Source organism: Hemicordylus capensis, chromosome 6, assembly GCF_027244095.1.
Source record: "Hemicordylus capensis ecotype Gifberg chromosome 6, rHemCap1.1.pri, whole genome shotgun sequence".
NCBI classification, from domain to species: domain Eukaryota; kingdom Metazoa; phylum Chordata; class Lepidosauria; order Squamata; family Cordylidae; genus Hemicordylus; species Hemicordylus capensis.
In genome coordinates this window covers 54833467-54857136 of record NC_069662.1, presented here as the reverse complement: position 1 = coordinate 54857136, position 23670 = coordinate 54833467, and the positions used below count along the sequence as shown (strand labels likewise).

The 23670-nt window shown below is 45.1% G+C and overlaps 1 protein-coding gene across 2 annotated transcripts in view; it reads left to right on the top strand.

Moving 5' to 3' along the window:
- The window catches only part of ACE (angiotensin I converting enzyme), a 74737-nt gene extending 51466 nt beyond the window's left edge, over positions 1 to 23271 (top strand). For both annotated transcript variants that reach the window (XM_053265558.1, XM_053265559.1), the window contains 11 exons: positions 930 to 1017; positions 2092 to 2235; positions 3156 to 3347; positions 5075 to 5172; positions 7084 to 7256; positions 9528 to 9751; positions 13792 to 13936; positions 14505 to 14603; positions 16829 to 16951; positions 20215 to 20402; positions 22031 to 23271. In XM_053265558.1, the coding sequence (XP_053121533.1) occupies positions 930 to 1017; positions 2092 to 2235; positions 3156 to 3347; positions 5075 to 5172; positions 7084 to 7256; positions 9528 to 9751; positions 13792 to 13936; positions 14505 to 14603; positions 16829 to 16951; positions 20215 to 20402; positions 22031 to 22236 (1680 nt within the window). In that variant the 3' untranslated portion in view covers positions 22237 to 23271. The remainder of the gene's footprint in view (positions 1 to 929; positions 1018 to 2091; positions 2236 to 3155; positions 3348 to 5074; positions 5173 to 7083; positions 7257 to 9527; positions 9752 to 13791; positions 13937 to 14504; positions 14604 to 16828; positions 16952 to 20214; positions 20403 to 22030) is intronic.
- The last annotated feature ends 399 nt before the right edge of the window (positions 23272 to 23670 follow it).

Sequence of the window (23670 nt, the reverse complement as noted above, 5' to 3'; positions counted from 1 at the left end):
TTATAAGTGTTGGTCGGGGGCACACCAGTGGGAAGTCATTGCTGGTTCAGGCTGCAGAGGTGCCATAACTATAAAACTTGTTTGTTTGCTTTGTGAGAATTTCCTTTTCTTTGAAATCCCAGTGAGGTAATACTTGGGAATAATGTCATATTATCACATTATTTCATCACATAAGGGGCTTCTGTGCTTTTAGTCAAGACTCCATACCCAAATATCTTGGTTCAAGCCTTGCTGACAGCCCGAGTTATTTTGAAAGATTTCTTTGCAAGCTCTGTAGCTTGGAAGAAAGGGAAGTTTAACAAGACTATTGGTCAGTTATTTTAATATATTTATTTAACATATTTGTATACTGTCCAAAACTTACCTCTCTGGGCGGCAAATGAGGTGCCATAGTTAGGCTGTCTCGAAATACTGGAAATACCACAAGAACACAGATGGGGATTTCCCACCAAGTGGGAAACCTCTTTAGTCCTAATCAAATGATTGGTGAGATAGCCTAATCCCAATATATGGGATTAGTATTATTTTTGTTTAGTTTAATTTAGTTTTATTACTTTTATTGTATCTTGTGTCTGTCTTATTGTTGTGAGCCGCCCTGAGCAGTAGTGCATTGGAGGGTGGGGTATACATATTTTAAATAAATAAATATATTCTTGCAAACAATGCACCTGTCATCAAAACTCATATTTTTTTTTGCAAGTGATCCAATAGTAATCAATTTTTAAAATTAAATTCTAAGTGATGGGGTAATAGCTGGGTAATAGTGTGTTACACATTTATGTAAATGTTGCCACCATTGTTTACTTCCGGTGAAATGAGGGTACACTGTGAGACTGGTGAAGGTGGAGTTGTAGGCCAGATGAGATGGAAGAAGAGCCCCTATATCATCCTCAAGCAGGCTTATCAGAGGTCATCTTGCTTTCTTTCAGTATAATCAACTCCTCTCAGACATGGAGACGACTTACAGTGTAGCCAAAGTCTGCAAACCCAACCAAAGCTGCAAGGCACTGGATCCTGGTAAGTCTCAGCAACAGCACCTTGTGGCTAATAGGAATAATCTCCCGTCCAATTTCCCTGAGTTCATGGAACTTTCTGGAGACTAAATCTGAAGGTTTGGGGATGCAAATTTGTTCTCAAAGATTACTTAGTAAGCATTAGAAAAGTAGCTTAATATGAACCAGAACTCTTCAGGACTGCCTTGTAAAGAAGGCAGTGCCTCTGAGAATATGCAGAGTACCTTCCCCCCCTCATAGAGTAACCACATCCATTTCCTTCATAGTTGGAATATGGAATAAGGGGGAAAATATGTTGTGACTTCTAGGAGGGTTTTAGCTCCAGGATGCTTTGATGTAGAAGGGAAACCCCAAGAAGAAGTCAAAAAGATGTTGACAAAGAATAAGGAATTGTTGTGATATGACTCCACTCTTACCAGGAATTAATATTTTACTTAGTATCACGAACAGGTGGGAAGCATGAGAGTACGACACTGATGTGCCTGCTGGTTAGTGAGCTTACAGCCTTAATAAGATAGAATGGCTAGAAATGATAGAGGGTAGCAAGGACTATTGAAAATGTTAGGTAGCAGGGAAATTCTTCCTGGAACAAGAATGCTTTGAGAGGGCTTTGAAGGAGAGGGAAGTGGCTCCCCAGATGGAGAAGGATACAGTGTTCTGACTGAGGACAGGGAGAGCAGGACAGGAGCTGGGAACTAGTAAGAGAAGAGACCAATAGTTGAAGCTACATGCTGCACAGGTAGCAGAGATGCAAGTTATAGCCAAGGGTGAATTGAAGATAATATTACAAGGTGTAGGTCTGGTTTTTGTGAAGGAGCCTGGCACTAGAGTTTTGCCCTAAGGCAATGCCTTGTCAGAATCTGGGATTTGACAAAGGAGTCCCTTAATGGTCCAGGAGACTTTTCTGGAAGGTGGAGAAGTCATCAAAAGTTACTCCTCCTCTTCCCGGGGATCTGATGTAATATGTTGCTGACTCTCTGGAGATGGATTTGCCTCCATCTTTACGCCACTCTGGGATGTGGGGAGTGCACATAAAAATATGAAATGCAATTCTTGCTTGTATTGACTCCTTGTCTAGAACTTACGGATATCATGGCCCAATCTAGAGACTACAATGAGCTTCTTAGTGCCTGGAAAGATTGGCGGGATGTGTCAGGGAAGCCAATCCGAAGCCAATACAAGAGATATGTACAGCTGAGCAATGAGGCTGCCAGGCTGAATGGTAAGCATGTCTAGATGCATTGGCTGGTCCGTATATGGAATGAAAGATTGGAGTGACTTAAGGCCCAAGCCACTTCAAGTGGCCATCAAAAGCTAGTGCAGACTTGGAAGCACTGTTGTAATCTGCTCCTGGCAGAAATCCTCCATCAGAATGAAGCCTAACGAACACTACCATGTCGTACACCAGCTGAAGTTTCCAGACAGTTCCTGCTTGAGTTAATAGAGTGGTCTAGCATCTGCTGATATTCACAGAAAAGGCACATAAATTGCCATATAGCCATTATTATTTTAAGCTGCAGAGCTGAGCCACTGAACATTAGTGGAGTAAGTAGATAGATGCCGATTTTCAGTTTACAGATTTTGTTCTCATTGCAGAGTGTCAGACAGCAGAGGGCTTTGGAATTATCCATACGATAGGATAATCATTCACACAGTCATTAACTGGGTAGGGCAAGTGTCCTACCTAAGTTTGGGAGCTGTGAGCACTCCTGTTTTGCAGTCATGTTTGAGTGAAAAGCAAGGTAGGAAGTGGGGAAAGTGATCGTGTGCAAGGCTCCCTCTTAGGAGGGCTTTTCCTCCTACTTCATTAAACAGCTGGGTAGGACCGAACCTTCCTACCCAGTGCAAGCCTCACAGACTATCACTTCCCCCATCTCCTACCTTGCTTTTCACTTACACATGACTGCAAAACAGTGTGCACAGCTCCCAAACTTGGGTAAAATGCTTGTCCTACCCAATTAATGATCGTGTGTACCAGCCTCCTGTCTCAGTCTGTCATAACTTTTTTCATTCTTTAAATGAGGAGGTTAGAAAGGATATTCACTAGCAAGAAGTCTTTGTTACATGCTGTGGGGGAGCAATACTGGGTAAGGAAAAAAAAGAGCTTCTGCTGTTTCATTATCCTCTCATACTTGTGTGAAGGTCATGCAGACAATGGTGCTTTCTGGAGATCCCTGTATGAAACGCCCACTTTTGAAGCTGATCTGGAGAGGATCTGGCAGGAGCTTCAACCATTGTACCTCAATCTGCATGCCTATGTGCGTCGGGCTCTCTACAGCAGTTATGGTTCAGGCCACATCAATCTCAGGGGCCCTATTCCAGCTCATTTGTTAGGTAAGCCTCTGCTCTTTCCACACCACGCTCAATCTCCTGAGCTATTGGACATCCCTGGGCACCTCTCCATGTCTTCCTGCTTCTCTGCCATGTTGGAGGCCTGCTCCATGGTGGTTATTCCTTATTAGACCATGCTTAAGGGTCAAATTGCCTATTATTATTATTATTTTAACATTTTATATCCCACCCTTCCTCCAAGGAGCCCAGAGCAGTGTACTACATACTTAGGTTTCTCCTCACAACAACCCTGTGAAGTAGGCTGAGAGAGAAGTGACTAGAGTCACCCAGCAAGTATCATGGCTGTATGGGGATTTGAACTTGGGTCTCTCCGGTCCTAGTCCAGCACTCTAACCACTACACCACGCTGGCTTCATTACCAGACATTCATTACATTACATTACATTACACTACAAGAAACACATGCTTAGTGCTCCCTTGCTTGCTTCTACTTGCTGTACTGGGGGAGGGTATGAATTGGAACCATGCTGGGGGACTTTAATCCTTTGCTCCTACCGTGGTCCCATGGACTGGGCCCCTCCAGTCATGTATGCTGGGGCTCCCACACCTGATGGCATGCAACCCCCCCACTCCCCAGTGCAAGCTTGACACTGTTCCCCCAATGGCATGCACTTGCTGCTTGTCCTGTATCCCCAGTGGTGCACCACTGAGCACCTGTCTTTGATGATGCACACTTGTAACTTGGCTCCCATTGGCCCCAATGATTCAGCACCTTGCAAAACTTACCAGACAGCTGGATGGATGCTCTTCCTTTGGCGTCATTTTAGATTTCCCAGATACTCCAGCATTCTGATGTATATCAGCAGGGTGGCATATGGGAAATATAAAATGGTGTCGATGCTGGAGAGGAGTGGCCATTGCTGCTGCTGCCCACTATCACCTGGTAACTTTGCCAGGCTCCGATGGAGATGGCAATGACTTATCAGACAGCAGTAGGCAACAGCGCACACAACTCCTTCAGCAGTGGCACAACTCTGAGCATGACAACAGAACTACTCACTCGACTGGGTGAATTGCTCTGTCTTCATCTCCTCCTGCCCTCTTCATCTGTGAGAAGATTTTCTCCAAAAAGCCTCTGTGTCATCATAGGGGTCTCTGGAAGAAGCATATTTGTGGAATAGGAGGACAGGAGAAGACAGTGATGGAGCAACTTACTTACCCAAGAGAGACGTAGAGGTCATTCACACAATCAAAAACTGTGTTCTCCCCGGGTTTGGCAGCTGTGTGTGCTCTCAATTTCCAGTTGTGTGGAAGCAAGGTAAGAGGAAAACCTGGCTAGAAGTGATTGTGTGGAAGCAATGTAGGAGGAAAAGATACCCAGCTTTTCCTCCTACCTTGCTTACACACATCTGGAAATTGGGAGCACACACAGCACCCAAACCTGGGTAGAACACAGTTTTTGATTGTGTGAATGACTGTGTGAATGATTGATCGTGTGAATGACCTCATACTGTTGCTGCTGCCACACAGTGGTAGGCACTGAGGATCCAGGGGTTAGCTGGGTGGACACTGTGATGGTCGTGGGTCCCCAAGCTGATGCCCAACCCATGGAGCCAGCTAGCACTTCAGGCAATGACTTTAACCTCAGCTTGAAGCAGCCAATTCTTTCTTTAGATGGGATCCTGTAATTCTGGCTAGCTTTGTTTTTTCTTTTCCCTTTTATTTTTCCTTTGTCCCTACCAACTCACAACTCCATTGTCTGTTTCTAGGGAACATGTGGGCACAGTCATGGACAAACATTTTTGACCTCATCATGCCCTTTCCCAATGCTATCAAAGTGGATGCTACACCAGCCATGAAAAGTCAGGTTAGTACAGCTAGCCTTTATTCGGTTTTTTATTTATACAAAGCTGTAGAGTTCTTGAAGTGGCACTGGACTCTGTTGTGCATTTGCTGGGACTTGAGCTGTCAAGGAGTCTACTACAACGCATGTGCAGAATGCCTTTTCCTCACTATAAAACCATCCACTCATAGGATCTACACTTCTAGGCTTGGAGGAAGATTCCAGGTGAACCTCAACTTTTCACTAGTTAAATGTACTGTCCTTGCTTCCAAACCCAGTTGCTTATGTGCCTACCCTGACCATTCTGAGGACTTGGTATGGGCAACAATCCAGTCAAACCTGTAAAAAGAATATGCATTCAATATTAAAATGGAAGGTGTCCCAAATTTTTAAAGGTAAAGTGTGCCATCAAGTCGATTTCAACTTCTGGTGCCCACAGAGCCCTGTGGTTTTCTTTGGTAGAATACAGGAGGGGTTTACCATTTCCTCGTCCCGCGCAGTATCCTATTACTAGCTGACATCCAGGCTAAATTACTCCTGAGTAGTCCTATTGAAGTTAAGTAATCCTTTAGTTTAACTCTCAAGTAGTACTGTTGAGTAGCCCAGTCTGGATGTCTAAGAATAATAATAATAATAATAATAATAAATAGTTAATAATAAATACGTACTGCTTTTCAACAACAACACCACTTCTAACCAGTTTACATAGTGAAAGGAAAGTGATTCCCTGTCCCCAAAGGGCTCACAATAGAAAAAGAAATACAAAGCAGACACCAGTAGCTGCCACTGGAAGAGATGTTATGTTGGAGTAAATAGGGACAGTATGACTTCCTCTGCTAAGTAAAAGAGCCACCACTTTAAAAGGTGCCTCTTTGCCCAGTTTGTTTATTTATTTATTTATACATTTATATCCTGCTCTTCCTCCAAGGAGCCCAGAGCAGTGTACTACATACTTAGGTTTGTAGTACACTGTGAAGTAGGTTAGGCTGAGAGAGAAGTGACTGGCCCAGAGTCACCCAGCTAGTATAATGACTGGATGGGGATTTGAACTCGGGTCTCCCCGGTCCTAGTCCAGCACTCTAACCATTACACCACTACGTCATGCTGGCTCCCATAACAGTTTGCGAACATTTTTTAAAAATTTTATGTTTTTTGACATTTTGTATTTTACGTACATCTTTCCCCGTTCCCCCCCAACCCCAAGCCCAACCTCCCCTCCTCTAGCCAACCTTTGAGTTCTGCGCTGGCTGTGGGGAGGTGGGAAAAGAAAGGAGAGATAGAAGGGAAGAGAGAGAAGAAGAGGGGGAGCAGCAGGGGAGGGAGAGAAGGAGAGACACACCGTTGCACCAATATATGTGGGTAAATATTTTCAGGTCTCCACAGGAAAGGAATTCTACAGAAGAGCAGTAGCTGTAGATAGATAGATAGACTTTATTACGGTCATTGACCCAACAATGCAAAAGAAGAGCAGAACAAATCACAGTAAAAATAATACAAGTAATACAGAAGATAATGTCAGAGTCTTCATAATACCACTAACTCAAACCAGCTCAGACCTAATCTTACATGTGGCGCACTGAGTTTAGCCACCCAAATCAGTATCTAAATGCTACTCATATAATCAAGCAAATGTTCTTAGCTGACCTTCAACAAGATTGCTTTAAAGTACAGTGGAAGCAGGAAAGGAAAAGGTAAAGTTTGCCATTGAGTTGGTGTCGGCTCCTGGTGACCACAGAGACCTGTGGTTGTCTTTGGTAGAATACAGGAGGGTTTTACCATTGCCTCAGGAAGGAAAGGCCAAGCCAAAAAAGACAGCGTTTCCTTTCTTGCCTTGCTGTGCCCAAGTTCTCTTGCTGGCCACTCTGCAGTTGTCTCCTGGGTTTTTTTAAACTCGTACAAGTTGTCTCCTGGGTACACTCACAATGCTTTCCACAGGGCTGGACCCCAAGGAGGATGTTTGAGGAATCGGACAACTTCTTCAGATCACTGGGCCTCATCCCTATGCCGCCTGAGTTCTGGAACAAGTCCATGCTGGAGAAGCCAAGAGATGGGAGGGAAGTGGTGTGCCATGCCTCAGCCTGGGACTTTTACAACCGCAAGGACTTCAGGTGCTCATGCAATGAGTGGGTCGGTGGAGAAGCAGGGAGAAGTGTAGAGAAGCGATATTCTCTGTCTGCCGTAACATTCCTAGAGCAGAGCTGCTCATCTCCGGTCCTCCAGCTTCTTCTGGATTCCAGCTCCCAGCATCCCCAGCCACTCTGGCAATAGTCAGGGATGATGGGAGTTGTAGGCCAACATCTGCAGGGGGGCTGAAGTTGAGCAGCCCTGTACTAGAGTCTTGGCTCACCTTGTGTCCATTGTCTTGATCCTTGTCACTTCTGGGTAGGTCCACAAGGGAGAAGGTTTGCTCTTCCCCCTCCTGCATTCTGACCACTAGAGTGTCTATACTACAGTATTTCAGCAGTCAAAAAACCCTCATGTGGCACCTCCTTTTTGCCCTTCTGACATTCTGCTTTCTCTCTTCCTGAAACTGGATGTTCACATCTGCAGGTACCCACATGGGTGGAACATGAGGCCCGTTATGCTGGTACCATTCTGCATAGGTCTCCAAAGTCAGGGTCTTCCTGGCTTTCTTGCTGATGTCAGTGTGCTGTGTTACATCCTTGGTGGAGATGGCTGTAGCTCCCTTCTCTGCCCTGGTTGGCAGGGGCCCAGTGTCCAAATAGGCCCACCATAGGAACATAGGAAGCTGCCATAGACTGGGTCAGACCCTTGGTCCATCCAGCTCAGTATTGTCTTCACAGACTGGCAGAGGCTTCTCCAAGGTTGCAGGCAAGAGTCTCTCTCAGCCCTATCTTGGAGATGCCAGGGAGGGAACCTGGAACCTTCTGCATGCAAGCGGGCAGGTGCTCTTCCACTGAGATGTGGCCCCATCCCCTGAGAGAATACCTTACAGTGCTCACACATGTAGCCTCCCATTCAAATGCAAACCAGGGTAGACCTGCTTAGCAAAGGGGACAATCATGCTTGCTACCACAGGACCAGCTCTCCACCATCCCCTTAGCTCCTGTTTCTTGTTCCCAAACCAAAATATTCTGCAACCATAATAGTATGACTGGGGTTTCCTAATGTGATAATTCCCATGCTGGGGGGCCAGGGGAGTGTGTTCATTAGGATTTCTTCCTGGCAGAATTTAGAATCTTTTTGGTATTGCATCTGCATGTTGTAACTGTTGCCTTTTGTTTGTTTTCCCTTTTTTCTGCTTCCTGCCTGCCCGTTTTCATTCTCTAACAAGAACCAATGAGCAACATCAAGACTAAAATCATCATGACTAAATACAATTTAAAGGAATGGGACTTAAGTTATCACAACTAGCTTGTCTCGTTGATTACAGTGATACTTAGTCATGACTAACCAGTCTGGATGTTGCCCAGGGAACAAATTAGCCATTAACACACTTAAATTTATACATTCATTCATTTACTTGTTATACTATTTTTATCCTACTTTTCCATAACCAAATAGCCAAGATAGCTAACAGTAAAAGCGGGGGGCACAAAAACAAGTGAAAAATGCAATATTCTAACAGTAAAAATATAAGGGCAAAGGAAAGTTGTTAAGACAGCAATGAAAGGCCATCAAGGAATGGGCAGGATAGACTTCCCTAGGAAATGAGTTCCAGTGTCTGGTGGGATGTGGAGAGCTTCCCTAGCAGATCTAACGTGCAGGCAGGTTCATATGGGAGAGAGCAGGCCTTGATATATTCTTGTACCCAACCATTAAGGCTGTAAGGGTGTTTTAAAAAAAACAAAACAAAACACCAGCACTTTGAATTGGGCTTGAAAACTGACTAGAAGCCAGTGAAGCTGTTATAACAAGGGAATCACGTGCTCCTGATATCTGAGTTTGGCCAATAGTTTGGCCACAGCATTCTGGACCAACTGAATTTTCCAAACACTTTCCCAAACCAGCACAGTGCAGGCCAGCAGTGACCACGCCACTCAGGACAGACTAAAGAGGATTTGGGGGGCCCCAGAGGGTGTGGAGGCCCTGGACTTTGGCCCTAAAGTCCAGGGGTAAGAGCGCCACTGGATGGATTGCTATATTTGGGGTCAGAAGGAGGGAATTTTACTCCAGTCTGGGGATCCTTTGTGTGCAGTTTGTTGTGTGGCTCCCTTGTATATGTCATTTGATGGTATTGCTCTGTGACAGCATCTTTCTGTAGTATTATTGCTCTCTGCCTGTGGCCCTCTTTGGTCTGAAATGTGCAGGCTGACCAGTGATGAGTGAATTAGATGACCTTCCCAGCTCTTAATTCTTCACTTTCCTTTTAATTACCTAACATGTGCAGCTCCTCACTCCCCTCTCTCTTGCTTCAGGATTAAGCAGTGCACTGTGGTGAATATGGATGATTTGATAACTGCTCACCATGAAATGGGCCATGTCCAGTACTTTCTGCAGTACAAGGATCAGCCCATCTCGTTTCGTGATGGGGCCAACCCAGGATTCCATGAAGCCATTGGAGATGTCATGGCCTTATCTGTTTCCACTCCAAAGCACCTGCACAGCATCAATCTGCTGGATCGGATGGAGGACAATGAGGGTAAGCAGGACAAGCAACAGAGTTGAAGGAGGGTCGCCAAGGCTCACCACAGGAACACAAAAACAAGACAGCTGCTTGGACTGATAATTTCTTTGTATTAATGTTTCCAGTGCATTCTGAATATATTATTTGTCAAGGGGAATATTTAACTGTCCTGTTATTGTGTTCCTGTAGACAGGTGAAGGCCACTTGGGGTCACTCTGTTGCAAGACAGGCCTCTCAGCAGTAATTCTATAGAAATTACCAGTTCTGAAAACTGATAGATCAGGAACTTTTATATCTGTAATCTGTTCATCTTTGGACACACTTTCAATATTATAATTGCATCTATGATCAATATTTACATAAGAAGTTGCCTTATACTAAGTGAGACCATTTGGTCCATCTAGCTCAGCTCAGTATTGTCTACACTGACTGGCAGCAGCTCTCCAGCGTTTCAGACGGATATATTTCCCAGCCCTACCTGGAGATGCCAGGGATTGAACCTGGGACCTTAAGATGGAAGCAAATAATGGCCACATTTAGGGGTGTGTGGTTCGTTTTGGATACAAAATGTTTTATGCCCCAAACAGGCCATTTTGGCTGTTATGTAGCTGAAACAAAACACCCTGTGCTCAAAACAGAAAATTTTGTAGCCGAAACAAAACGTCCCTGTTTTGGATACAAAACGTTTTGTTGTTTCGGCTGTTTTGGAACTCCATTTTGCAATCGTGAAAAGTCTTTCTCCTTCAGTCTCCATTTTGAGTTTTGACATCTGTTTGAATTTCCAGCCCTTCCAGCCTGCAGATTGGCCAGTGAAAGCATGGGCTGATCTGCTGGCAATTGCCTCCTTATTCCTCTTAAGGAAATTTAAAGGTAAAATTTACCCTTATTGGCCAGTGGAGCAGTGTGCACACAGCATGGGGCAGTGTGCATTTCATTGTTGTTGTTCCACACTGTTGTGTGAAACAACAATTGCATTTCTGGGCGGGATGTGGATGTGCATGACCTTTGGAAATCTGCCTGGTTCTTTGCAAAGCTCTGCTGAATCCACTACCAGAGAATCTACACTCAAAACATCTCAGAAACAACAGAAACCAGTACCCCATGTGTTAGCATATGGGGGTGTTAGCGATGGGGGTGTTTGGCACCCTATGTGCTCTACACCACCACTCGCTCTGGGTCACCCCAGTGCCCCCCAAGTGCAGTTATGGGGCTGCTGAAACCTCCATCATTCCCTATGGGGAAGAACCTTAAAGACGTGTACACTCCATTACTTTAAAAATCAGCCCTCTGCCAAATTCCTTTGAAATAGTTCTGGCAGCTTCCTTGCCTCCACTGGGCACTACCACCCACCCTACTCTGTTCTGGGCCACCCCTTTCCCCCCGGTGTGAAGCTATACTATTGCTGAAACCTCCATTATTCCCTATGGGGGAAATCTTAAACTTCAAAAATGCACCAAAAATCAGCCCTTTGCCCAATTCCTCTGAAATTTGGGTGGTAGCTTCCACCCATTGGGCACTACCACCCCCACCCACTAGTTTTGCACCAGGGCCATTTTTTAAAATCCAAAACATTTCAGATTTGGATTTTGCAATTTCGAACAAAGAACAAAATGGGGGTGTTATGGATTGGCTGATTTTGAACAAAGAACAAAATGGGGTTGTTTCGGATTCGGGCCAAAAACAAAACAGGAAAAAAACAAAACGCACAACCCTAGCCACATTTGCACGTAACTTGAAACCAGAGGCTGCTGAACCCACGGTTAATTTTTCAAACCATGAATCACATTGCAGACACTCGTCCAACTCAGTCCAGCAACCTCCATTTTTAGGGCAGGGGAGCCGCCCCCCCACTGCCCTTCCTGGTCCACCGAGGCTGCGTCCCAGCAAGCTCCATAGTGCTCGCATCACCAGACTCAGTATCAGGCAGCTTCATATGCTTATTATATGGAAAGGACTGTAGCTCAGTGAAACAGTGGCTACTTTCGCATGTAACATGAAACCGCAGTTGAACAGGGCAGAGGTTGGAACTCTGTTATGTCCAAATGCGTGCAACCATGGGTTTTGTGGCAAAACCCCTTCTAACTTGGCAAAGAGGCACCTTTTAATATGGTGATTCTCTTTATTTATCAGGGGGAGAATAACTGGCCCTATCCACCCCCAGCACAGTACCTCCAGTGACTGTTGCTGGTGTCTATCTTACGTTTCTTTTTAGATTGTGAGCCATTTGGGGACAGGGTTCCACCAGACTGTGGGCAGGGCATCAGCACATCTCCATGGTGGCTGTCATTGGCCACGATCTTCAAGGGGGCGTGCCAAGCACAAATGTGCCTTTTCAGAATGGTCTGCCCACCCTCAGCATGGAAAGGTCATTTAAATCTGTTTAAATGCCATGCCATTCAAGCCTGAAAGCGATTGCACCACCACCCTTGTAAGAGCCCTGAAATAAAACTGTCTCACACAAGCACAGTTTGCGGGGGGGATCTTGGGGCGGGGGGGCACTATTTTCCTGTTACTTACAAACCAAAGGTTCAAATTAGAGTTTGGCAAGACAAACCTCAGGTTGCTTTTTAAAATAATAATAATAATAATAATAATAACAATTATATATATATATATATATATATATATATATATATATATTAATTTCTATACCACCCTTCCAAAAATGGCTCAGGGCAGTTTACACAGAGAAATAACAAACAAATAAGATGGATCCCTGTCCCCAAAGGGCTCACAATCTAAAAAGAAACATAAGATAGACACCAGCAAGAGTCACTGGAGGTACTGTGCTGGGGGTGGATAGGGCCAGTTACGCTCCCCCTGCTAAATAAAGAGAATCACCACGTTAAAAGGTGCCTCTTTGCCAAGTTAGCAGGGGGTTTGCCACCAAACCTGTGGTTGCACGCATTTGGACATAACAGAGTTCCAACCTCTGCCCTGTTCAAATGCGGTTTCATGTTACATGCGAAAGCAGCCACTGTTTCACTGAGCTACAGTCCTTTCCATATAAAAAGCATATGAAGCTGCCTGATACTGAGTCAGACCACTGGTTCTTGTCTGCAGTTACTAGCAGCAGCTCTTCAGGGCTTCAGACAGAAGTCTTTCCTAGCCCTACCTGGATATACCAGGGATGGTGCATGTGAATTTCTGCATGCAAAGCAGGTACTCTGTTACTGAGTTAGCGCTCCATCTTCCACGGTGTGCCTTATTAATGTTTTAAGAATATATGTTACATTTATCCTAACTTAGGCGCTCAGGCAGGTTTACAGCACACTACATGTCCTTTCCTCTCAAAAATACTATCTTTTAGACTAAATGCCTTATTTATTATCCCTAAAGTGAAAATGTGAATTAGAATTTCTTTATTTGGTCCTGCCTCCCCTTTGTACTGTGGGATATTTCCTCCTCTTTAGTCCTCCTTTCTTCTGCTTCCATGTCAGAAATTGCCTACAACTGGAAATTCCTTCCTCCAGTTGCCAGGAGGGAGAGTTCTAGTCTAGCCTTCTCTCCCTGATCTCTTTGCTTTCCTCATCTAGGGAGTTTTTGACATGGGAGAGTATTTAAACAAGAAACCCCACACTACAGCCATCTGCTTCCCAGAGTGATATAAGTACAGCTCCGAAATGACTGTATCATGTACTTGTTTCTGAATTGGCTGTAAGCCTCAGATGTCTTATAATTTGCTAAGGCAGTTGTCACACACTCTCCTGTGGACCCCATGGACTCTAAGTGTGGATTCATTTGATCATCATTTTGTTGTCTTTCAAATTATATTTGGCTTTTCAAATTAGCCTCATTTAAACAGAGTTAGAGATATCCCAAGTGTAAGCTGAATATCTCCTGGTTGATCCTGTAATATAGACATGTTTAAAACCTTCATAAGATTAGTTTGGGGAGTGGGCAGTATTTGGGAGTTTGGGAAATTAGACTGGAGTTTTGGAATGCAAAATACATGAATATATGGGGCATTGTAGGCTCAGCAGAGGGGGAGGCACTGGGAATCTGCTGGCATGTGGATCTATGAATGCTTTGTTGTTCTTCTTTCTCCTGGCCAGAGAGTGACATCAACTACTTGATGAGCATTGCACTGGATAAGATTGCTTTCCTGCCCTTTGGCTACTTGATGGACCAATGGAGATGGAAAGTGTTTGATGGGCGTATTAAGGAAGATGAGTACAATCAACAGTGGTGGAATCTCAGGTGAGTAGCTCATGGCTGCTTGGCAAAGGAACCACCTAGCATTTTGGTTGTACTACATCATGACTGATTTCAATCCATCCATGTAAGAGCCCAGCTGTAGGCTAGGACCAAGCTTGATCCAAACTGGTGGGGCAGGGAGGGAATGGGTAGAACCTGATCAAGGACTTTCTTCATGCAGCATCAGAGGTGCCTTACCACTAGGGGACTGTCAATGGTTGCCTAAAGCATTGCTTTGGAAGGTATTCCCCCTTCTGGCATGACATTGGTGTGCTCTAGAGGATGATGGAAGGACTGAGAGTATGATTCTCTGTAGGGCAAGGGAAATCTGATTGTTAGTTGTTGAAAATGGTGGGTGAAGATCCCAGAGGGTATGGACAGAAGCAGTCTCTCATTCGTAAGGACCCTGTCCTTTTCCAGGCAGTAGATATGCAGCAGTAACATCAGCTCTCTCCCCCTAGAAATGAGATGGCAGTCCCCATATCTGTGAGAGTGGCTTTTGAATGCTTCCATAGTTTTTCAGGTTGACTGATGATCTTAACCATCACTCTTCTTTTCACTGATTGCATAGATTGAAGTATCAAGGCTTATGTCCACCTGTACCAAGATCAGAAGAAGATTTTGACCCAGGTGCAAAATTTCATATTCCTGCCAATGTCCCTTATGTCAGGTAAGTGGATGATTGGAACCATGCTATTTTCTGCTGGATCTGGTTGCCTGCATGATTTAGGTCAGGCCTGAACAACATATGGCCCGCGAGCCGCATGTGGCCCACAAGGCCTTTTTTCTTGGCCTGTGGGGCCATACTGCTTGCCCCTCCGCCTCCCTCCTGACCCAAACCTCTGTGTATTTATCTATATATTTAATTCTCCTAAACGTACCCGTCGCTAATCCCATGTGTGGCAGCTCTCGTGAGAGCAGCTGACTGGCAATAGCGACAGGGATGGGAGACAATGACGACAGCAGAGGGCTGGCCTGGCCCAGCCACCCGTTGGCCAGAGGAGGTGGCGGTGGGCTGGCCTGCCCTGGCCCGGTCATCAAAGGAGGTGGCCAGCCTGGTCCAGCTGCCTGCCAGGAGGAGGAGGCAGTGGGCTGGCCAGGCCCAGCCGCACACCAAGAGGAGGAGGAGATGGCGGGCTGGCCTGGCCCTGGCACCGCTGGAGGAGGCAGCAGCGGGCTGTCATGGCCCAGCCACCCGCCCACAAGCCAGAAAGCGTGGGGTGGGAGGGGTAGGAAGTGGTCTGGCCAGCCAGAAGGCACAAAGTGGGGAACGGCCAGCTGGCCAGCCAGAAAACCGGGCATGCTGGCGTGGGGTGGGGGGGGACAGCGGCGGTGGGTGGGCCGGCCAAAGGTGCAGATACTCTGTACCCAGCCCAGCTAGTTTTTAAATTTTTCTTTAAATTTCTGTCGCCACGCAGCCAAGGGATGGCTGCTGTGGGAGTGAGCCAGGAGTAGTTCTTCTTCCTTGCCCGCCCCCGGCAGGGTGGCAGCCACGGCAGCTCCCAGAGCAATGTAGGTCCTACCATTTGGCCCTGTGTCTCTTCCCAACTGCAAGGTGTGCCTGCACAATGGAAGGATCACCGCAAGCCCTTGGCATCACGGGCTTGCAACAATCTCTCGACTGCACTGAATGGCACGCCCTGTGTCACTCTGGGAGCTGCTGGCGGGCGGCGGGGAGAGAAGGACTACTCCTGCGCCCTCCCCGGCAGCCATCCCTTGGCCGTGCAGCAGCAGAAATTTAAAAGAAAAACATCTCTTGACCGTGCGGTGGCAAAAATTTAAAAGAAAAAGCACGGAGGTCTGGCGGGACATGGTGTCTCCTCTCATAAAGCCTGCACCTTCCCTCTCAAGCCAAGCCTCCTGCCCCATCCTTTCCCTCTTTCTTTCCCCCTCTCCCTTCTGATCAAAGTGTAATCTTCTTATCCAAAATTATGAGAAAAAATTCTCTGTTTTTTTCCTTACAAGTGCTCCATGTTAAGTGTGATAATTTGGCAGAGGTGGAAAGGAAGTGTTGGGAATTCTCTCTGGTAAGAGAATCCCTTTTTCATTATAGCAGAGTGCACAGAGGCATAACACAGCGGAATTTGGTTAGGCATGCGTGTATGGTGAGAGTAGAAGTAACTTGGAGCCAGTTCATAGCTTCAAATCAATATAAATTGTATTTATTAGAGAACTCCATTCTAGATAGGCAAGTGAGGAGTTAGGATATCTAATCTATCCATCTAACTGGATGCAGATAGATTCTGCATCTCTACACAAATGGTGCAGGGAGAGGAGCTTGCATGTTGCAAGGTAGAAGGAATAGGAAGAGAAGGGAGAGAGGAAGTGCAAAGCAGGAAGGAAGGAAGGTAGTCCCTAAGAGTAGCAATCTACATTCCTTAGGGATAGTGTCAGAGCAGTAGAGAAGGGATGACCAATGTCTTGACCTGCCTCTAGCCCTCTGACTCACTAGTCTGTCCTCCACTGTCATTGAGACAAGAGACAGCGCAAAGTCCTTCACTTCCAACAGGAAGAACAATGCATTTTGTTATGTATTTCGTACAGCTTGTATTGTATTTATTTTATTAGAATGAATTTTAATTCAATTTATTTTATATTAATTTAAATTAATCTTGGCCTGCCAGAACTTCAAAAGTTAAATTTTGATTAAATTTATTTTAATTTCACTTTAATTTAATTTAATTAATTGATTGATATTGTGTTACTTTAATAATCAGCACCCTAAAAATTGACCTCAGTCCCCATGAACCAAGTCACGGTCGGTTTCAGCCCACCAGGTCATTTGAGTTGTGCATGCCTGATCTAGGTAATGTTAGGCCAGAGTGTGCCATCTGTGGCCCGCAAGGAAATACTGTCTGGCTCTGACCTCCCATTTATGGCCCATCTCCCTTCCAGATACTTCGTCAGTTTCATAATCCAGTTCCAGTTCCACCAAGCCCTGTGCAAAGCTGCTGGCCACACAGGACCCTTGCACAAGTGTGACATCTACCAGTCTAAGGAAGCCGGGACAATCCTGGGGTGAGTCCATGTGGTTCTGTCCGTCGGATTATAGTTTGGGCTGCTAATCTGTGACAATCTGCCCCTTTCAGCTGGCAATTTCAGACGTAAGGCGCTGGGGTCTTAACAAGTCCCCAGTATGGCCCACAGCATCCCTACCACATTCTTTAGAACTAGATCATAGTCACCACCAATAAGTCACAGATGACTAGCTGGCATATTTGTAATACCGTCACTATTGAAATGTCCCTGCTTGCCCTTGAATCACTCCATGTGACTGCAGCAAATCGGTGTTCCTCCCACTGGGAGGATAACGCAAGAAGGCATGAGGAAAGTGGACTTTGACAGTAGATCCTCATTCATAGTCTTCTCTCTCATCTTCCCTTGTACTTTTCCCTACTTGAAAATTACTTCAGAAAGTGAAACCCTTGCAACAGGTGGTAAACAAGAGGAAGAGGAGTTTAGAGAAACTGGTGCTCACTAAACTGAGGTGAACTTCATATTTTTAGGTGAAAAGGGATGGGTGTGGGCATCTGCTGGGTAGGATAGTTGGCTCCCTAATTCACTTCTGTCTTACTACCTACTTTACGTCAACTATTTTAGATGCTGTTTGCCAAGTTTGGGCAAAACTTTGACTCACCTGTTACACTGTTGTAAAGTCAGATGAAATCCAGTGGATCATCTGGTACATTCTAGGGCTGTACGTCACATTGAATATAAGAACAGCCCAGCCAGACCAGGCCCAAGGCCCATCTAACCCGGCATCCTGTTTCACACAGTGGCTCACCAGATGCTGCTGGGAAGCCCACAGGCAGGAGTTGAGGCAAGCTCTCTCTCGTGCGGTTACTCCCCTGCAACTGGTATTCAGAGGCATCCTGCCTCTGAGTTAGCCTATAGTCCTCTGACTAGTAGCCATTGATAGACCTCTCCTCCATGAAGTTATCCAAACCCCTCCAGGTTGTTGGCTGAACCAGGAATTGGGGGTAATGCAAGCCCTGTCAGAGCATTTTTCTTCAGAAACTGTTCTGGAGAAAAAATCATCCGATATTGGAAGCCTATTCAGTACAATACTGGATCATATTGGTATTGCATTGAATAGGATATGCGGGTGGGGGGACTTACTTTTAACCAAGATCTGGCTTGTTTGAAGAAACTGGCTGCCTCCTGGCAGTGGCAGTATTTCAAAATGCTGCCTTTCTTTCTTTACCTGGTACGCCTTATATAGCACCAGAAAAGGAAGCCACACCATGATATTGCATCCTCATCCTGGTGCATTCCTGGGATGTGTGGGTGGCTGCACTCTATAGTTACAGGGCATAGTGGCCATCTCCCCCCGCCCCCATCAGTAATGCACTAGGGAAAAGAAGCAACTTCATGACATGGCTTCCTTTCTGTGTGCATTGTAGGGTGCACCAGGCAAGGAAAAGCAGCATATTGAAATGCTGCCACTGCTGGAAAACAGCTAGTTCCTTCAAACAAGCTGGATTTCCACTAAAAGTATTCCCCCACCCCAGTGAATCCAGCCAATACCAATTACTGGCTTGATGCAATCCTGACCACACTTTGCATCATTAGCATGATGCAAGAATGGTTGGATGTGGGATTTGGATCAGGCTGATAATTTGGCCCCTGCACAGCCCAGCTACTTTCTCCCCCACCTTCTCAATACATAACACAGGTCTGCTGCTGCTTGTGCGTTTAGATAATCAAAAGGCTCTTTAGTCCAGCATCCAGCTGCCCATTCCCACCTCAGATTAGCATTCCTTTTCAGACCTTCTGCCTCTGTGCCATTTCAGCAGCCAGCCACCACTGTAATTTTGCTGGTCAGCGAGGCATTAGAAGCCTAAAGAGACAAACATCCACAGAATCACAATGAGTAAAAATTCCAGGCTAGAAAAATAATACAACCTGTTTTGCTCCACTAGGAGGGTTTTTAGGGTGAACTTGAAAGCAAATTAATTAATTAATTAATCAATCAATCAATCAATCAATCAGGGAAGCAGTTAACACAGTAATGTAATAATGACAGGGAACTGCAATCACCCTCAAATGGGCCAGACAAATTCAGGCCACATCAAAAGCCCTGATTCCTACAGTATGGGAGTGCAGAAACTAGGTCAGGGCAAACGCGTTGGCCTTTAATGAAGCCCTTAAGAGGTCGTTCATTATTATACTACTGACTTGCAACAGTTAGTCATGGAAGTATCTAAAATAGATCATTTGATTTAATCCTAAACATGTCCAGAATATGGTTCAAGGTGCAAGTATTGCTGTACTGCTGGAAACCATGACTTTAGCACTGTTCATTTATTATAGAGGTGGATGGAATATTGCCCAGAAAGTGCAAATGCCATGTCTAAGTTCAATAGGCCAGCTTTTTTTTTTTAAGAGGCATATGGTGTGTGTGTGTGTGTGTGTGTGTGTGTGTGTGTGTGTGTGTGTGTGTGCGCGCGCAGGAGGGAGAAGTTGAAGTCTCAAGTATTACTTTGCAGAGAGGGAGCTATTGCAGCCACCTCCAGCCTCAAAGGCAGGATGCCTCTGAGTACCAGTTGCAGGGGAGTAACAGCAGGAGAGAGGGCACGCCCTCAACTTCTGCCCGTGGCTTCCAGCGGCATCTGGTGGGCCACTGTGCAAAACAGGATGCTGGACTAGATGGGCCTTGGGCTTGATCCGGCAGGGCTGTTCTTATGTTCTTACACTCCCAATCCTGTAATGGTCCCAATTCTGATCAGCTCCCCATTGCAACAGCTATTTAATGTTAACGATATTTAACTGCATAACAAATATACAGAGCCAAACTTCAGATTTAATGTCACATGTAACCTGGACCTCAGTTTAGGAAAAAAAACAGATTAGGGGCTAGTACAATGGAGATTTGTGAAGTGTTAAATGATGTGAAGAAGGTAAATGGACAGATTGTCTTCTTTCTCATATAGAATTTGTTGAGTCAGAATGGGGTCACGGGCCTTGTCTTAGATGAATGCATGGAGGTTACCTCTGTCAGTAGCTGTTACACATGATAGCTAGACCCATGTTCAGAGCAGAATGCCTCTAAATACTAGGTGCTGGGGCAAACAGCAAGGGCGGGCATCACATCCTGCTTATTAGAGAAAGGCATCTGGCTGTCTACTGTGGGACACAGAATGCTTTGGCTTCATCCATTGACAGTGGACCTTTGGCTTCATCCAGCAAGGCAGTACTTATGTTATTATGGCATTTCACACATAGGTTGTGGTGGGAATACATGCATATCCCCCTATGTATGAACATTTTATCTTCTGCAGGAACACCTTGAAGCTTGGCTACAGCAAGCCATGGCCAGAAGCTATGCAGCTTGTCACAGGGCAACCCAATATGTCGGCTGAGGCTGTGCTGACCTATTTTCAACCACTGACGACCTGGCTCATCAACGAGAACTTGAGAAATGGAGAGACTCTGGGCTGGCCTGAATACACCTGGATGCCTGATCCTGGTACCTAAGGTTTTTGGAAAAGGGTCCTCTTTAGGCACACACACACATGCCCAGGAACAAGAAAGTGGAGACAAGAGATGGGGGTGGGGTGGGGTGGGACAGACACATGTCTCTAATAAGAGAGGAGCAGGTTTCCTTATTCCATTCCTTAATTGTTCCCAAAACTTGCTCTGCACTGAATTTGATTCTCCTTTAGTTCCAGTTAATATAAGAAAATTTCTAAATATGATTCCAGATTTGGACCATGTGCAGTTTACTGCAGCTTTCAGTTCCTTCTGTTCACTGGTATATTTTTCCATTCTGTGTTACCAATATAGTACGCACATTGCTTTTTTGCAGTGTTAGTTGTTGTTGTTGTTTTATCAGACTTGATGTGATTTGTACATATGTTTGTATGCGCTCCTGCACATTGGTGAAACACCACACCAAAAGAATATGTATGCAGCCATAAGTACAATTACTTCAAGACTGCTTTTTTCAGTGTTTTATCAATGCACGTGTGCATCTCAGTAATATACAGGAAGGAAAAATACACAGATAAATTGAAGCTGTGGCAAACCATGTATGCACAGTGTGCTGTACAAAATCTGGAAATTAAAAAATGGGAGGATCCCTAAGGCTGCGGTAAGCAGCAGGGTAGCCAGATTTGCAGATGACACCAAACTATTTAGGGTAGTGAAATTCAAAAGGGATTGCGAAGAGCTCCAAAGGGATCTCTCCAAACTGGGGGAGTGGGCAACAAAATGGCAAATGTGATTCAATGTTAGCAAGTATAAAGTGATGAATGGGGTGGGGTGACCCAACGCTGATAAAGTCTGAGCTGTCAGAAGAGGGATCTTGGGGTTGTGATGGACAGCTCATTGAAAGTGTTGACACAATGTGCAGCAGCTGTGAAAAAGGCCAATTCCATGCTTGGAATCATTAGGAAAGGGACTGAAAATAAAACGGCTAATATCATAATACCCTTATACAAATCTATGATGTGGCCACATTTGGAGTACTATGTACAGTTTTGGTAACCATACCTCAAAAACAACATTATAGAACTGGAAAAGGTGCAGATGAGGGCAACTGATCAGGGGCCCAGAGCACTTTCCTTATGAGGAAAGGCTACAGCACCTGTGGCTTTTTAGCTTAGAAAAAAGACAGCTGAGGGGAGACATGATGGAGGTCTATAAAATCATGCATTGTGTGGGGAGAGACATCTTTTTCTCCCTCTTACATATCACTAGAACCAGGGGTCATCCCACGAAACTGATTTGCCAAGACATTTAGGGCCAAGAAAAGGAAGTACTTTTTCACACAATTAATCTATGCAATTCTATGCCACAAAGTGTGGTGACAGCCACCAGCCTGGATGGTTTTAAGAAGGGCTTAGATAAATTCATGGAGGACAAGTCTATCAATGGCCACTAGTCTGAGGGCTATAGGCCACCTGCAGCCTAAGAAGCCTGTAAACACCAACTGCAGGGGAGTAGCAGTAGTAAGGAGGACATGTCCTCAGCTCTTGCCTGTGGGTTTCCTTGAGGCATCTGGTAGGCCACTGGGTGAAACAGGATGCTGGACTAGATAGGCCCTGGGCCTGATCCAGCAGGGCTGTTCTTATGTTCTTATGTGTTCTCACACAGGTAATTGCACAAGCCAAGTGCCAGTGAATGATGACAGAGTCAGTTTCCTGGGGATGTCCATGACAAGCAGCAAAGCCTCAGCAGGCCAGTGGATCTTGCTTATCATTGGGTTGATCTTCGTCATTGCAACAATAGGCTTGGCAGTCAGAGTGCACAATGCCAGAAGGGGAACCTTCAAATCTAGCTCAGAGATGGAGTTGAAATAAGTCGTATGTTTTCAATCTTTCCTCTCCTGTGCCTCCATGTGGGTGCGCAAAGAGGCTGTGTGAAGCTGTGTGAGAATGCAGAGGGTGTGTGTGTGTGTGTGTGTGTGTGTGAGAGAGAGAGAGAGAGAGAGAGAGAGAGAGAGAGAGAGAGAGAAAAGGGGGGAGTCAGTGACATAAAGAGGGGTGTTAATCTTCATTGGCATGTATGTATATTCTTAAGTGCTCAGTGGATTTGTACAGAAATGCACATGGGCTGTGTGTGTCTAAAGTAGGTAGATCATGGTTGTATACCTTTAGGTATGGTGAAAATGTGAGTATGTGGACTGAGATAGGGTGTGTGTGTGTGTGTGTGTGTGCATGTGCGCGCAAATATATATATATATATATATATATAATGCATGTCTGTGCACAGGGTTGTATGTATGACTAATACGTATGCACTTGTGTGGATGTGGGCTGGGAATGCATGTACATGTGCATGCATCTGTGTGTGGCCTAATTTGCAAGGCCTAGTTCAGGCATGAACAATTACTATGCATCTGGGTCCAGCTGTGTGTGCTACTGTGAGGGGCAGCCTTGTACATGAAGTTGTACCAAAAAATAAAATAAAGGCAAAGGACTCTCTCTTCCAACTAGTTAAAAAAACAACAACAACACCTTTTGACTATGCAAGAGCCAAAGCAGAAAACTTATTTATTTGTGAATGTCTGGATTCTTGAAGGAAGAAAAAAGAAGAAAAGTTGAAGAATGGGACTATGCGATCAAATTTGGGGGGTGGGAATGGCTGGATGATATAAATCAGTGTTGATGCCATGGGTTTCCTAAAGTTTGGATGTCTTCATTTGGAAAAGAGGATAACATCTACATGGATTATCTCAAAGCCAATGCTATAGCTCTAGCAGGTGGTATTTGATGCAGCAACTCTGTTGGGTTTCTCCAAATGTTGTGGGGAAGTTGCTTTTATTTGCTCCAGAAAGCTTTTTTAAAGACTGTTGTGTGCATGGATGAAAATTAAAATGAATCACAGTCTCCATATCTTCAGTGGCTCCATCATTTCTTGTGAAAGGGGAAGGGAATAGCTCACAACATCTGGATTGCAAGCTAGACATCATTATGAAGGAAAGGTTTGTGTATGAATAAAGAAAGCCAGCACTATGCTAACAAGCTTGCTCTTTGTACATTGCCTTGATTACTTGCAGAAAGCCATTCATAAATGTGAATAATGGGTGAGTGCACGGATGAGACTCTCATTAAACTACACCCCACCCTAAACATTGTGCAAAAAGCTGCTACACAAGAGAATTGACTGTAGACCTTCCAGTGACTCATTAGAGCATGAAAAGTGACAAAGATGACCAATAGGTGTGGAAGCAAGAAGCAATTTGTAGAGCAGAGAGAGAAGAATATAACCTGTCCATGGTTGGTTGCCTACTC